This window comes from Neovison vison, chromosome 1, assembly GCF_020171115.1.
Source record: "Neovison vison isolate M4711 chromosome 1, ASM_NN_V1, whole genome shotgun sequence".
Taxonomy (NCBI): domain Eukaryota; kingdom Metazoa; phylum Chordata; class Mammalia; order Carnivora; family Mustelidae; genus Neogale; species Neogale vison.
The window spans coordinates 126626308-126640692 of NC_058091.1; the positions used below are offsets into that span (position 1 = coordinate 126626308).

Consider the following 14385-nt stretch of genomic DNA (forward strand, 5'->3'; position numbering starts at 1 on the left):
TTTTTTTAACTTTAGCTCTATCTGGGGTGTGTAGTGTGTGTGTGTGTGTATTCTTAAAGGTAAGTTGGCTCAGTTCAGGAGATAGCAAGTGTATACGAATTAGATCTTTCTAAAAAAATTCAAATTCATGATTTGAGTTAAACTTAGTAATTCAGGAAGGCAGGATGAATATCATAAAATTAAATAAAAATGGCTTTTAGGATGGTTAAACCCCAAAGTTCTCCTGATGTCTTCTAAATGTCTTTATAGAATATAAAATTCCTTCATAATGAAATGGGCATCCCACTTATTTGTCACATAAACTCAGAACTTTTTGTCTCTGATATTTTCCAAAACGGTACACACCTAACTGCCATAATTATTCTTTACAGAAAAATGATAAAGGGACTACTACATCAGGAGCCCCAGGTTTATACACCAGATTTGTGACCTTGGGCAGACCACTTAACCCTCAGGGCCTCAGTTTCTCCACATCTGAAGAAAAGGGCAGGGGTGTGGAAGGACACCAATGCCTTACCTGGCACCAACATTCTCCATGTATATTTATTTCACGAAGCTAATGGTGACTGTTGCCTTCTTCTGAGAGGTATAAAAGATGCCGATCATAGCCACGCACCGTACGAATATTTTAAGGCTGCCTTAGGTTTTTGGCCCGTGGAATGAAGTCAGTGCCGAGAATGTCTTTAGAGCGAGTCTTTTAAATAACCAACCCAGAATATTTTACAATTGCGATAAATTTAAAATGTTCCTCCGTTCACATTTAAAGCACAAATGCTTGGAATTCACCTGAAAATGTTCTATAGCCTTGAGAGTACCTGGGTTAATTTTCTCCACGTTCTCGCTCTTTATATCCTCTTTTCCCTGATCCCTTTTACTAATTTATCCAGGTAAGGAATTATCAGGCTGCAGAAAATATAAGGCTCCCAGGGCATTAAAAAAATCACGCTGCAGGGGAATGAATCTGGCAGGCGTTTTTGCAACTGATAAAAAAAAAAAAAAGTGATGCTGAGGAGGATGCTCTTGGAGGAGAAAAGTCGGCAGCAGGCAGGCAGGCTCGAACTGTCACTGCCTCTAACTGGAGTTTTATGGGCACCTCTGTCTTCGCAGGGGTCCAGGGAGTCCGGTCCACCTTCTCCCGGGTTGGCCTCACCTGACCTGCTGGCTCCCATCTTGACGATAAGGGAGCCCACGGAGACCACAAATTCCTTGACTTGTCCTCAGCGTGGCCCCTGCTGGTTCCACCCTGACCTCGGACACGGCTCTGGAAAGCAGCTTCTTGCCATTGCTGTGAGCACACACACCCCTCCCAAGCTCCACAGAAACGGTCTGGACGGAGTCAGGTCAGGCCCATCTGTCCGGGATCCCCGCTTCTTATGGCGCCAGACATGCGCTCTTGCCAGAGCTCCCCGCTGATGGGGCCGGGCTCCTCCGCCTGACTCTTGTTTCCATCCATGTGGACTCCTGCCAGCGGCCAGCAGGGTAACCACTTAGCAGTTATCCCCAGACACCAGTCACCGGAGCCACCTACCCTCTTTCTGCCGGCTGCAAGCAGTCCGTCCCCACCGCTCCCACGGCGCACGCGCTAGCACACATCGGGCCCCAGAGCGCTGCCTGGATTCGAGACTCCAGGAGCCTCCGGCTTCCACCGCGCATCGAGATGGAATGTCGAGGCACATCCTGGTGTGCACACAAGTGAGGACTAAGGAGCTGGTAACGCTGGCCTTCAGAGGACAGGACGTGGAACTGAAGGGCCATGTTCCCACGTTCACAGATCGTCTTCCACTCGGACTTGGAAGCAGTTTCGTTGGCCACAGGGGTTCCTATTATTTTACATAATCTCTGCAGACTCACAAGTTAAAAATGGGGCAGACTCTTGCCCGAGGGCTCCCTAAAATGCCATGCCATTAGCAAATCCCCAAACAGCAAGCCAGAGAACATTCTGATCTCACTTTTAATTGCTCACCCCATTGTCAGGATTGAAATGTGGGCTACCATTTTTATTGATGCACTGGCCTTGCTCACGATGAACCTAATCTTCCCCCTTCTAGATAATCTGTGGACAAAGAGGATTTGAGCAAACTTCTTTTTCGGCTTTCAATTTCCCAGAAGTGTCCTCAAATTAACTATCTGATAACCTGTAAAAATAATTATTGCAGACTTTCAAGTTCCCAGAAACTATATGGTTTTTATGATTCACCTCTTCTACTCTCCTTTGAGGGAAAGATTTTCTGGTGTGACTTCCCTGTTGGTATAACTGAATTCAGTTTTCCTCCTGCTGTTCTGGGAACCCGGCAGCCTTCCTTTACCAGTAATAGAGTTTGCAGCATGTGGTACTTTTGATTGGCTTCTGAAATAAAATGGCTTTTGATGGAAGAAGGTATTGTGTCCCTCAAGTGTGTGTGGGCAAGAAAAAAGACTGAGAATCGCTAGAATGAATATACTGTGCACGCACGCACGCATACACACACACACAAATATATAAAATTTTAAGGGGTCTTTTAAAATCATTTCCACAATGACAAGAAGCAGAATTAATCCTTCCATTTAACACAGTTTTTTGAAGTCCCGCTTAGGGAAGGTACTGATCATCCAATGATGTTAAGAAACATTTTCGTACATATTAGGGAAATGCTAAATAACAAGAGGAACTAGAAGACAAGACCCCCCCTTGGTGAGAAGCGCCCTCTGTGCCCCGCGCATGGTGGGCCAAGGCTCTCCCCATCTCCCTCCCAGGCATGCTGGATCTTACCCTGGGGGTCCGGCGGCACCACTAGCACCATGACTGAGAGGCCACTGGTCCTCATTCTGGCTCTGGGTTTTGGGTGGTGGCTTTCACGCCTCCGCTCCACGTACCAGGTCTAGGACCGCAAAGCAAGTTGCTGAATAGCTCTGTGCCTGAGTTTCTCCATCTGTGCTAGATGCCTTCCCAGCACCTCCTCCAGAGGCTCACCAGGAGGAGCCAAGGGGCCAAATTATTGAAAGTGCTTGGTGGTGCCTGGCTCGTAGCAAACCCTCCAGAAATGTTAAAAATGGGTATGATTCTGGACAAAATATTTCTGGTGATATTTGAAAAGAGCCAGTGACATTTAAGGCCATTTACATTTTAATGCTGGATATTTATCTAACCCTAGGCCATTTAAATGTTTCACAATGGCTCTTTTCTTGAAATTTTTTTAAAAATTAAAATCCCTTTTAGCACATACCTTTATCCTAAGAGTTTTGTTTTCCTCCTCTACTCTGTGAGTTCGTTATGACAGCGTGTTCTCGTTTCCTCTGCTACAAGGTTTACCTTTCAGTCGGGGAACTGATACTGTTACTTATTCTTGGTGCTCCAACGTGCGGCTTGATCTTTCTCTAATTTCCTCCTTATTTCCCATATGGTTTATTATCTCCTTCTTATGCCTTCCCAGATGCTTTTGATGATCACGCTGATTGCCAGCAGCACTTTTTCTCTCGTCAGGATGAAACTCCAGCTGAACAAAGCGCGGTTAATAATTCACCATCTTCACACATTTCCAGCCTGTCTGTTCTTTCTCGAAGCAGCTGGGGCAAAAATACACGTTTGGTGAGTCCTGGATGAGAATCCTCCCTAACTGGGTGCGCGGCTAAGGATGTTGGAGGAGAGCAAAGGAAAACTGCACCCGGTCACACTGAAGGCAAAAACTCAGGGAGGAGGCCCCCCACTGAGTCTCCGCAGAGGACAGGGCAGCGATGGGGGAGAAACTTGTCCTTCCCATTACCCTTCAGCACAGGCTGTAACTTGAGACTCCAAAACACATTTGCGTCTGGGTTTATGTTTTCATAGTGCGGATAAAATTGTTAGATCCGGGACCCAGGTGTTTTTTTTTTTTTTTTTTTTCCTTCTTACATCTGTTCTGGGAATACCTATGACTTCTGCTGTCTGAGACGATAAGACAAATTTGCTCTCTGCAGTAGAACTGGATGGGACAGCCAGGCCTTGCACGATATCTCCCTCGTCCTCAAGGATGGGATCTGTTTCCTTTCCCTGCAGAACCGAGAAACCTCTTCCTACAAGAAGTGCGGCCCCTCCACAGCTGACTCAGATCTTCTTCATGCTTCAACACCATCTTTGTTTTGGGGGTGTACTGGGTCTCTCAGTCCACGTGCAAGACATCTGGCTTTATTCCGTGATGGACCCATCCTGCTTCTCGAATGTGAACCCTCCTCAGCATCCCCTGGAGGGATTCTTAAGCCCCAGACCTGTGCCCCAGCCCAGACATGTGGACCCAGACAGTAGGCCTCGGGTGGAGTCTGAGAATTTGTGTTTCTAGCACACTCCCAGGTGGCAATGAGGCCGCTAGTCCAGGGACCACACAAGGAGAACCACTGATGTTTGACAGCCAGCGTGTAGTGACTTTCTCACACTTTTGAGTGTTTTGGTGAAGTGCTTGGATGCCCCGGTTTCCCCAGCAAAAGCCAGGAATAGACCCACCGACCAATTCCAAGGGTGAACGGTTACTGGAGGGTGGCATGCAGAAGCTTGCTGTGGATCCCAGAAAGAGTGTCCCTAAAACACTGAGACACGTTCAAACCAGGATACGTCCCGGGGCCTCTGCCACAGAGGAGGCCCAGGCTGTGAACACAGTGATGTTTCTCCTCCTGGCTGAGGGGTCCACTGTGTTCACGGCGACCCCCCCACACCCAGCCAACGCCACCTGTGGAAGGGTGTGTGTTCTCACGTGGCGATAGGAGCCCTCCCTGGGAACCTTACTGAGTCGGCACCACCACGGCCCCCCGGCACATGCTGGGTCCAAAGCTGACGCGCACATGCTTGTTTTCGTGAATAATCGTGTGGACTCGGCATTAGCTTATGTTTGACGGTGTGGTGGGGTCACGTATCAACATTTTGGAAGAGCAGCATGGACATCTTCATCTCTTGCAATCCCTACATCGTGCTGTTCCCGCCAACACTTCAGGCGGGTACCCCGCGGTGCCTTCTCACTCTGGCTCGGTCTCCTGTAGTCAGATTGACCCAGAAAACCTGAGGCCACCTGCCCTGTGTGTCATCTTCCCCATCTTCCACGCTGTGGTTTCCTAAGACATTCTTACCTGACGCACACCTGGACCCCCAGATACATGCCCCAGGCTGTGCCCTGCCCCAGGGCTCCTGGTAGAGGAGGACACTCTGTCACCGAGCTGTGTGTCCTGGGGCAGGCTGCCGCTAGCTGGCAGGGACGGTTCTGTATACTTTGTGCAATTAGAAAGCAGCAGCCCTCCAACCACCCCTTCCTCCACTCTGGGCTCACCCGCCACTTGGCACATGGAAGCAGAGGTTCTCTTAGGCTCTCCCTTCACCTGGTTTTGAACATCCAATCTGCGCTTCCCCCTCCCCGACCAGCCCCATTTGTTTTCTGTGACCCTGGAAGAATTCCCCGTTTATTCTGGAAAAAGGATAGGTCTGTATGGGTTCCTTCTGGATGACCCTGATGCTCTGCTGCCCTTCCTCAAGCGATCATGCATGTCCAAGTGAAATGATGAAGCGGGCACTTCTCTAAGGCTCTGGTGTCCTAAGGGACAAAGACAGTGCGGATCTTAGCCTCGGGCACCGGCAGCAACTGTGGAGTCACCCACCACCTCTGCCAGGATTCTCATTCATGTGAGAAATCTTCACAGCAGTTTCTCTCCTTCTGTTCTGGGTTCCTAACAATGTGCCTAGATTGGATTCTTCGAAGCATCTCACATCCCAGCGAGCACACCCTTTCTTTTTCTTGGGCCGCTCAGCTTCTGAAACTCTCCCTTCACTGAAGCCCTTGCAGGACAGCAGCTGGTTCTCCCTGGACCCTGAGTGAGCAGCACCCCCAAGCAGCGTGGGCAAGGATGCTCCTCCTTGATCAAGGCCCCCCTTGGGGGCACAGGTCACTGGCATACCCTGTCCTCCCGGGGATCCACCTGTACTCATCACAGCCCCTGCCTAAACCCCACCCCGTCCCTGGGCACATCACACCTCTGCTGACTGGTTTCTCCAGCCCCAGTCTCCCTTCCTTCCAGAACATTCTGTAACCCTGAAGCTGTTGTAGGGCTGTGCATTCATCATGCCTTTTTATTTCCTGTATTTTCTGGTGTTTCTGGGAGGGAAGAAAGCCCCTTACCCCAGATTAGCCAATTCTTAGTGACAGCTAACAATTCACCTGTGAGCACACCTTTCAAGTACAAACCAACTGACCAGAGCCCCAACCCCACTGCCTCCTCCATGGGCTCTTGCACTCCAGCCACTGCCCACCCGCTCTAGCCACCCCAGAGCCAGGTGCCAGACAACCAGCGACAGGCCCTGAGTCACAGAGCCTGCAGAAATCACACTAGCCGAGCCAGAGCCTGCTTACCCCGTCTCGCCCCTTTCTTCTGACCAGAACAGCAGGGAAGGCTCCTGCCCTTGTTCCCCTCCTTCTCCTTCTGCCTCCTGACCAGCTGGTGCTTCCCTGTGGGGCTCCTGGGACGCGGTGTGCCCCCAGCTCTTGGGAACTGTCTTCTTGGTGGCTGGCATCTCCTGACCCACCGGCCTGGCCTCCGCCAGCCACCGCCCTGGGGAGTATTAAATCCACACTTCCAAATGGGCTGGGTTTCACTCAGGGCTCCCAACCCCCTGCAGAGCCTCCTCCAATGCCCTCAGGACTCAAGATCACACCTTTCCTCTCGCCAGCTCTCACCTCATTTACTCTCTGACTCTCCCCTCAGGACAGGACTCCAGGCTTCAGTTTCTGGTGGGGCTTCCGTCCCACAGAGAGCCCTGTGTCCCCCCACCCCAGGAAACAGCCCGGGGCCATGGCTCTCCTGCCCTCATGGGCCAAAGCAGACCTGCCAACACCTCTCACTGCAGAGGCTCCTGAATGCACCTGGGCCTCAGGCCTCTCCAGGCGATCACCCCGTCCACTGCAGGGCGGGGGTAACACCGCAGTCTCCCTTGGTCCCACTCTGGGCCACCCTCCCACCAGCCCCAGAGGCAGACAGCCAGACCTTGTCAGAGCACATTCCTTCCCTGCTTAAAACTCCACATGTCCACACGGCTTTTAGAACAAACCCGTCATGGGACGCCTGGGTGACTTAGTCGGTTAAGCATCTGCCTTTGGCTTAGGTCATAATCACAGAGTCCTGGGATCGAGTCCCATGTCAGGGTCCCTGCTCAGTGGGGAGCTTGCTTCTCCCTCTGCCTGCTGCTCCCCCTGCTTGTACTCTCTCTCTAACAAATAAATAAAATCTTAAGAAAAAAACCAAAAAAACAAAAAAAGGACCCATCGTGCTGAAGGCTGCACAGGGTCTGACCCACATGTGTGTCTGACCTTGTCTTTCACACTCAGCGGTGCTGGTGGTCGTTCTCCTCCGGAAGTCACGTGGAAGCCAGCTTTGGCCCTACTCTTCCCATTTGCCTATCTTTCCACCCAGAACGTTGTGTGACTTCCTCTTTCTGATCCCGTATTTAGGTGTCAGCCTGAATGTCACTCCCTGAGAGACGCCTTTCCTGACCACTGCTTTAGGTCATGTCTCCAGAATATTATTCGCTCCAGTATGGGTTTAAGGTCTCTGGGCTTCCTCCCACCCCCCCTGTACCCACCATAATGCAGGCTTCAAGGAGGGACTTTTGCTCCCATGCATGGCCGTGTCTGGAATATTTAGTAACTGGGACAGCATTTGGCACAAGGTGGTAGTAACTACCTTAATAAATTATTCGAATCAACTTCTTCTTCAGATTGCTCCATTTCCTAGAGTTCCTGGGAGGCAAATTTCTCAACCGATAGCTTCAGGCCGTCAGAACGGAGTCCCAGGGGCTCTGTGAGTTCATCCTTGGCAAGCATTTCCTTCCACGTGCGTCCCTAGTGCCTTTGGTCCAGCGACTCTCCACGGGAGCTTTTGTTCTTGAGCCTGAGGGTGCAATGAGCTTCGCGGGTTCTGACGTCGGTTTCTCAGCCTTACCGAGCGGCTGGGATCTGGGCCACACCACCACGGGCGGTGCAGGATTCACGGCTCCGCTGTCCTACACGTGGCTCATTTCTGCCCACCGTCTGAGGCGTCAGCCAGCTTTGGAGGTGAGCCCCTGTGGTGGGCAACACTTCCGAGTACTGTTGTTCGAGCAGGACAGTTCCTGGCTTCATTCCAGGAGCTTGGTTATACATGCATGAAGGGTCTGGGGCCTTAGCTCCAGCCCTTGGGATGGGTCGTAAGATTCAAGCTCCCTGGGCCTCTTTCTGGTCCAGATGTCCTGCTGCTGCCTCCATGTCCACTCCAGCTTGAACGTTCTCCTTGGCCTGGGCCCTGGGAGCTGCCCAGCAGCCCACTGCATCCTGGCAAACTACACAGAGCATGTGGGGGTGAGGAGCTTCCTGCCTACCGTAGCACGTGGCAGGGTGGCCGGCAAGAAAGAGCCAATGCCTCTTCTGGAGCCTTCCAAGGCAAGAGGTAAAGGTGGGCTGCATCTCTCAGCACTAATTTCTTGGACCTGCCCCCATTACACCCTGGCTCATTGCTGTAAAGCAGCTCACATTTACGAGTACTTGTTGGAGGTCAGACGTGTGCCAAGCACCTTAGAAAATAATATAAATACAAAATGATGATGACAATGATCACAGCTAAGACACTATATTTGGGAAGTGCTGGTCTACCCAGGACCGCGGTGCCAGAGTTGCGACCACGTGGCATCAATGACTTGGAACCTTCATCCATCTGCTGGTCTGCGTGCGTGTTTTACTTGTCATGGTACCCTGGGTGCCCTTTCCACTAGAAAATTTTGTTTTTACACTTGTGAGTTTCAAAGAATTTTTTTTCTTAGGTTTTATAGTATTATTTAAAGAAATCAATGTCTTAACTGCCACTAAACCCTGATATGCCTTTTAAATTTAAGTAAAAAATACAGTAAGATCAACAGGAACCCCAGTCCTTTACCATGTGTCAGTCCCCCAGACCTAATCCAAAGCCCTCCCTGCCACAGCTTCCCGCCAGGTGTCCTCCTAGCTGGGGCAGGTGGGACGGCGCCTGGCGGAGGCTCAAAGCCCAGCTCTTATAGGAGCCTGAGCCTCCAGGTGGCTGTGCCCATCCTTTCCCCAGGCCTCCAGCACCCCCCAAGGGGCCAGCAGACAGCCCCGGGGGCCCCTGGGCGCCGCAGTGAGAGGAGGTGGGTGGGAGGTCGCCAGACCTCACAGAGGATCCCCTGGGGCAACAGTGCTCCCTCCCAGGGCCAGGGCCCCCAGTGGTCAGACACAAGAGACAGAAGCTCAGGGAAGGCAGGAGACTGCAATGCATGTGCTCAGAGCGGCCTGGGTTCCAGGGCCAGCTGGGTGACCTCAGTTTTGTCATCTGTACAGTGGGGTGACGCATTACGGAGACTGGATAACCTATTTGTACAGAGCTTGCAATGTGTGCAACATGAACATGGTATTAGCATTTGTTCAATAAATAAGTGCCCTTGAATTCCAAAACAAGCAAGGCCCTGGTCTAGGTACAGCAAGGGAAGGAAGAGGAAGGACTTGCCTAAGAGACAGAAGGAAGACCTGCCCACTCCATCCTGCTTTGGGAAACGATTTCATTCTTTGCTTCTTAACACCCTGCTGGAGGGAGCAGGAGGTCCTGAAATACGCAGGGCTCCTGCAGGAGCGGGGTGATGTCCAGGCCCAGCTGGCAGGCAAGGCTGCAGGGAGTGTGGCGGGGAGGAGCCCAGAAGGGGAGCAGTGCACAGTTTGGGCAGCTGTCCCTGATGAGCAGCTCCCCAGCAGGTGGCCTTTCTTCATCCCTTACTGCTAGCTCCCTGCTGCGGCCGCCCAGGTCCTTCTGATGCAGTCAGCACGAGCCGGGCTCTGGAGGAAAATGCACTTGTTCCCTCACTCACTGCGGTTTCTCTGCTGGAGGACCTCCTACACAGTGGGGCTGGGGCCCAGCACCAGGAAGCTAACAGGTAGGGGCTTTCTTCCTGTCCCCGGCACCGTAGAAAAGGAAGCCCAATTAAGGAGCCTTCTCTGCTCCAGTGAACACTTAGAGCTGGGACACAAACTTCTTGCCAGAAACCGCGTTTCCATTAGTGACCAGTCAGCCTAACACAGCGACGCATGTATTCTCCACACGACCTACACGACAGGGTCTCATACTCGCGCGTGAAGGGGGTGTTGGGGCAGGGTGGGGCAGTGAAAGAACGACAAAGAGTAATTTATTAAAAAAAAAAAAAAGTCCCAACATTCATTTGTTCCCCCTAAACATCTCTCTATCCAAGAGTGGGGTTTTTCAACCTTGGCTAAGCATCAGTCCTCTGGGGAGTTTAAAGAAAAAGACCGAGCTGCCCGGGTCATATTCCCAACCTAGCGTGTTCAGTTGTTTTTTCCCTGCCGTCAGCCAGCCAAAAGCTTAGGTTACACGTGGTTCTCAAAGGCCTAGTGGACTCGTCAGGAGCAGGGGCGGACAACTTCCCGGAATGGACCAGAGAGTAAATATTGGGCTTGGCAGGCCAACGAGACTGTTGTACCCTCCTCAGCTCTGCCACTGTGGCATGAAAACAGCCCGAGATGACACGTATAATCATGCGGGCATGACTCTGCTCCAGTGACCTTTTTTTTACCAAAACAGATGGCGACCAGATTTGGTCCATGGACTCTGGTCTCTGCCCATCCCTAATCTAGAGGAGATAAGGGGGCGTTCCTAAAGCACTCCTTGACTATCTCCGCAGTTCCCCTTCCCAACACAAGAATACTCCTTTTGCAAATCTCTCCATGAGAATCCTATCAAAATACCCCAGCAAGCAGGCCTCTGGCCAGACTGATGGAGGGTAGGTTTTCGGAGCGGGGGAAAGTGCACTCGGGGACTCACTCTCCAGCGGGGGAAAGTGCCCTCCAGACTCACTCTACTCTCTCTTGCCCATTTTTGTGTGTGTTTCAACATTTCCCAGGGTACCAGGTTTAAAAGATGAGATTTTGTAAAAAAGGAAAATGCCCTCACTGAAAAGAAATGCAAGCTGAAACGAACCAGAAGCTGGGGGACGATGGGCCCCCAGTCGTTTGTGTCCCTCGTCTGCCCCCGCGGGGGGCGCACCCTTCAGAAAGAGAAAGCATTGGCAGAAGCTGCAGGTGGTGAAGCCCGCGGGGAGGATACTCACGACCAGTAGAGCAGCATGAGCAGGAAGGGACAGATGATGAGGGCCTGGAGGACCTGCCAGTCCCGGCACAGGGCGGCCAGCCCGGGCATGAGGAACTGCCCCGCCATGGCCACGAAGCTCGCCACCATCGTGATCATGAACCGTTTTCCGGGGGGGCACAGCTCTATGCCTGGAACACAGAAGGGACAAGAGAGACGTGAGCGCCCTGCCCCGTAGCCTGGAAGAGCCACAGGGGCACCGGGGTCAGTGAACCTTCTCAAACAACCAAGCACTTTAAAATTGAATTGTAAATTTGCTGGCCGCCACGAGAGCTCTACGCCGTACGTCAATGTTGAGATCCTTGTTTTTACAGCTGGATGAGTTGGGGCCTGAACTGGGAAGGGAGAGATGGTTGCTCAAGGTCACGGAGCGAGTCAGCGGCAAAAGAACATTGTAATTCACAGTCGCTAAGCCCAGGAACCAGGAAACGCTGCTTCGTGTGTGGGGTAGTGTGCGCACGGCACAATCCCACTTTCTCCGCTCTCGGGGTGCCACCGAGCTTGCTGGAAGGCAGGATCCCTCTCGTACCCACCTGCTGCCATTCCCTCCCTGGACGATGCTTTGTTAGGGGACCCCCTCCACCTCTGGACAGAGCTCCCGCAACGTCCGTCTGCTCACTCCCACCACCTGCACCCTCCCTCCTTCTAGTCCCGACTCCCGGCCTCCTTTGCAACTGTGAGTTCCAGACAATCTCTCTGCATTGTGAGACCAAGACAGACCAAGTGGCATCACGGTTAATCTAGTTGAACAAGACAAAACACGCCCCCCCCAAAAAAAAAACCAACAATCCATAAGGCAGTTTTGGACTATGTAGTAAGCTTTTCCTCTCTGCTGGAATTCTGCAGCCTACTCTGACAAGGTGGTGTCGCACGACCCCTTCTCTGTCCCAGTGAGACAGACATCTCCTCCGGCAGAGGCAAGTCCAATTCACGTTCAGAGCTTCAACACAGCACGGCTGTCTGCCTTCCATAAATGTCTCCTGGAAGGAGGGACACCATGGTTCCCCTTGCTGGCAAGAATCTAGGCTCTTAATTTGACCTTGAGTGAAAAAAGACTCGAGACGGTCACAAAACCTTCAGCCGTGGCACCCGAGCACCAGCCAGTACAGACCCAGGACGTGAATCCCTATCATCAATGTCCTCCACTCTAGAACCTACGCTGAGTTTGATACATGTTCCCCCCCTATGGGGCACGTCGGTTTGTTTGCTAGTTATCTTCTATAACATGCAGTATTCCCAAAAGCTTGCTTTAAAAGAATAGAAGAAGTAGAGTTAAAATGACTTTGTAAAGAAGAAGAGAGACCCTTGGGAGAGAATACGTTTTACGCCTGTTTCCAGAGACGGAGGATCGTGACTGCAGCCGATGGGCTGCTGTTGTCTCGTAGAAAAGGCCGTACGGAGGGAGCAGGTTGGAGGGGAACACAGACACATTACACTTGGCCATATGGACAGAATCAGCCCTAACAAGGGCAGGGCTGCCCGCCGATCTCCGCACCAGCTCTACTGCGCGGAAAGAACACCACCGTCATCAGAACTTTCACTGCTACTTGGCCAGAAACACACAGATGACCATCACGGCGCTGGGCAAGTGGGAGAGAAATCCGGCTTCGCTGCCTGTCGCTTATAAAGGACGTTTTGCCATTTAATTAAGAAAACAGGATGAAGCAGCCCTCTCCCAGCCATTTACTGCGACGCGGTTCCTTTTGATGAGCATGGGCTGGGTTCACTTAAACAATCACTTCCCAGTGGGATGCGGGTATTCATTCCAGATCTGGCATTTCGGCTCTTAAAAATAACGGGTCGGGGTCTTTACAGAAAAGACCAACCAGCGCAGGTGCTAGCTTCCACTTGGTAGGCACAACCAGTAGAGTCGCCACGGAAACAGCAAGGGGGCTCAAGCCGCTTGGGGCTCAGCTCAGGCTGGTCTCAGAAGAGGAAATGCAGCCCTGGGCCACCCAGGTAAGCTTTAAACAGAGCCAGAGGGATGCCGTTCAAACAGCATGACGGCTTCACGTCAGCGGGCTGGCAGGTGCAGCGGGCACGGCTCGCAGCCTGGATTTGCTCTTCCCTGCCTCTCTCTCGGATTCTGTGGAAGTGTGAGACCATCCACAACTACCACAGCTTTGCTATAGACCCCCTTCAGGACGTCTCATCCCACGCACTAGTCTACACTTTGTATTGTCGCACGCAGGATCCCAAGGCAACTTCTCCAACGAGGGTGTGGGTTTGTGGAGGCCAAAGGAAAGTCATCCCTTGATGAGCAAATGATTCCGCTGTCTGACTTCTGACCACGCCCCCCCATGACAGATGTCAGCGTTCCTGTCGCCATGACAGTGATTAACTGTCATCGTTTCTCTCCCGCAGGGTTCTCGCGTCCCTCTCCCACAGGTGGGCGGAGGGCTTCTCTAATTCCTCGTGAGGTGTTGAAGTTTCTGTGTCACCTGAGAGCTTCTTAGAGATGCAGGATCTCAGGCTCCACTCGGACCTCCAGAATCAGCTTCTGCATTTTTGCAAGATCCCCAGGTGACTCATTGCAAGGCATAGGCTCACGGTACTTCCCCCAGTGGTTACCCCCACCCATAGCGCGAGAAACGTTTTTGCCTCCCAGATACAATATCTGACAACTGAGTACGTAACATCATTTCTAGAGCTCTCCACTCCTGCTTTTGCAAGGAATGTTAGCGGAGATTTTACTTCATTTCGCCAGGTAGAAAATTGGATGAGCACTCTACTGATCTTAGCATTACTCTAGCATCTCAGCATTCCTGCTGGGGCGATGGAAAAACACAGGGATCTGATGGAAGGACACAGGTATGACACTTGCATATAATGACCTTTCTGCCTGGACTTACCAGAAATCCCTTCCAACTGCCCCAAATCCACTATGTTCTGAAGGTGGCTATAAAGATGTTTAAAAAAAAAAAAAGAAGCAATTATCAAAGAACCGCAGGCACTTTAGGCTTGCCATTAATCACATGTTCCTTTTGGATGATGAGAAATCAGTTTTCCTGAAGTGGAAGAGAGGAAGAAATACAGCAGAGCATTAAAGCCTTGAGTCCTGGCATCCGGTAGCGGGGGACAGGGACAGCAGGTAGATGGTTTCCGCCCACAGAGGGCCTGTTCCTGAGCTCTGCGAACAGGAGCACTCAACGAGGGGTTCACACACCGTGGAGATGTCCACAGCCACGAGGCCAGGGCCACTGGCCTTGGTCTTGAAAGGTAGGAGGGAGGCCTGGGTGGCTCGGATGATAATGAATAAAT

The 14385-nt window shown here is 51.8% G+C and overlaps 1 protein-coding gene across 2 annotated transcripts in view; it reads right to left on the reverse strand.

Moving 5' to 3' along the window:
• SLC22A23 (solute carrier family 22 member 23) overlaps positions 1 to 14385 on the reverse strand; it is a 171798-nt gene that overhangs the window by 35981 nt on the left and 121432 nt on the right. For both annotated transcript variants that reach the window (XM_044258093.1, XM_044258083.1), the window contains exon 4: positions 11087 to 11255. In XM_044258093.1, the coding sequence (XP_044114028.1) occupies positions 11087 to 11255 (169 nt within the window). The remainder of the gene's footprint in view (positions 1 to 11086; positions 11256 to 14385) is intronic.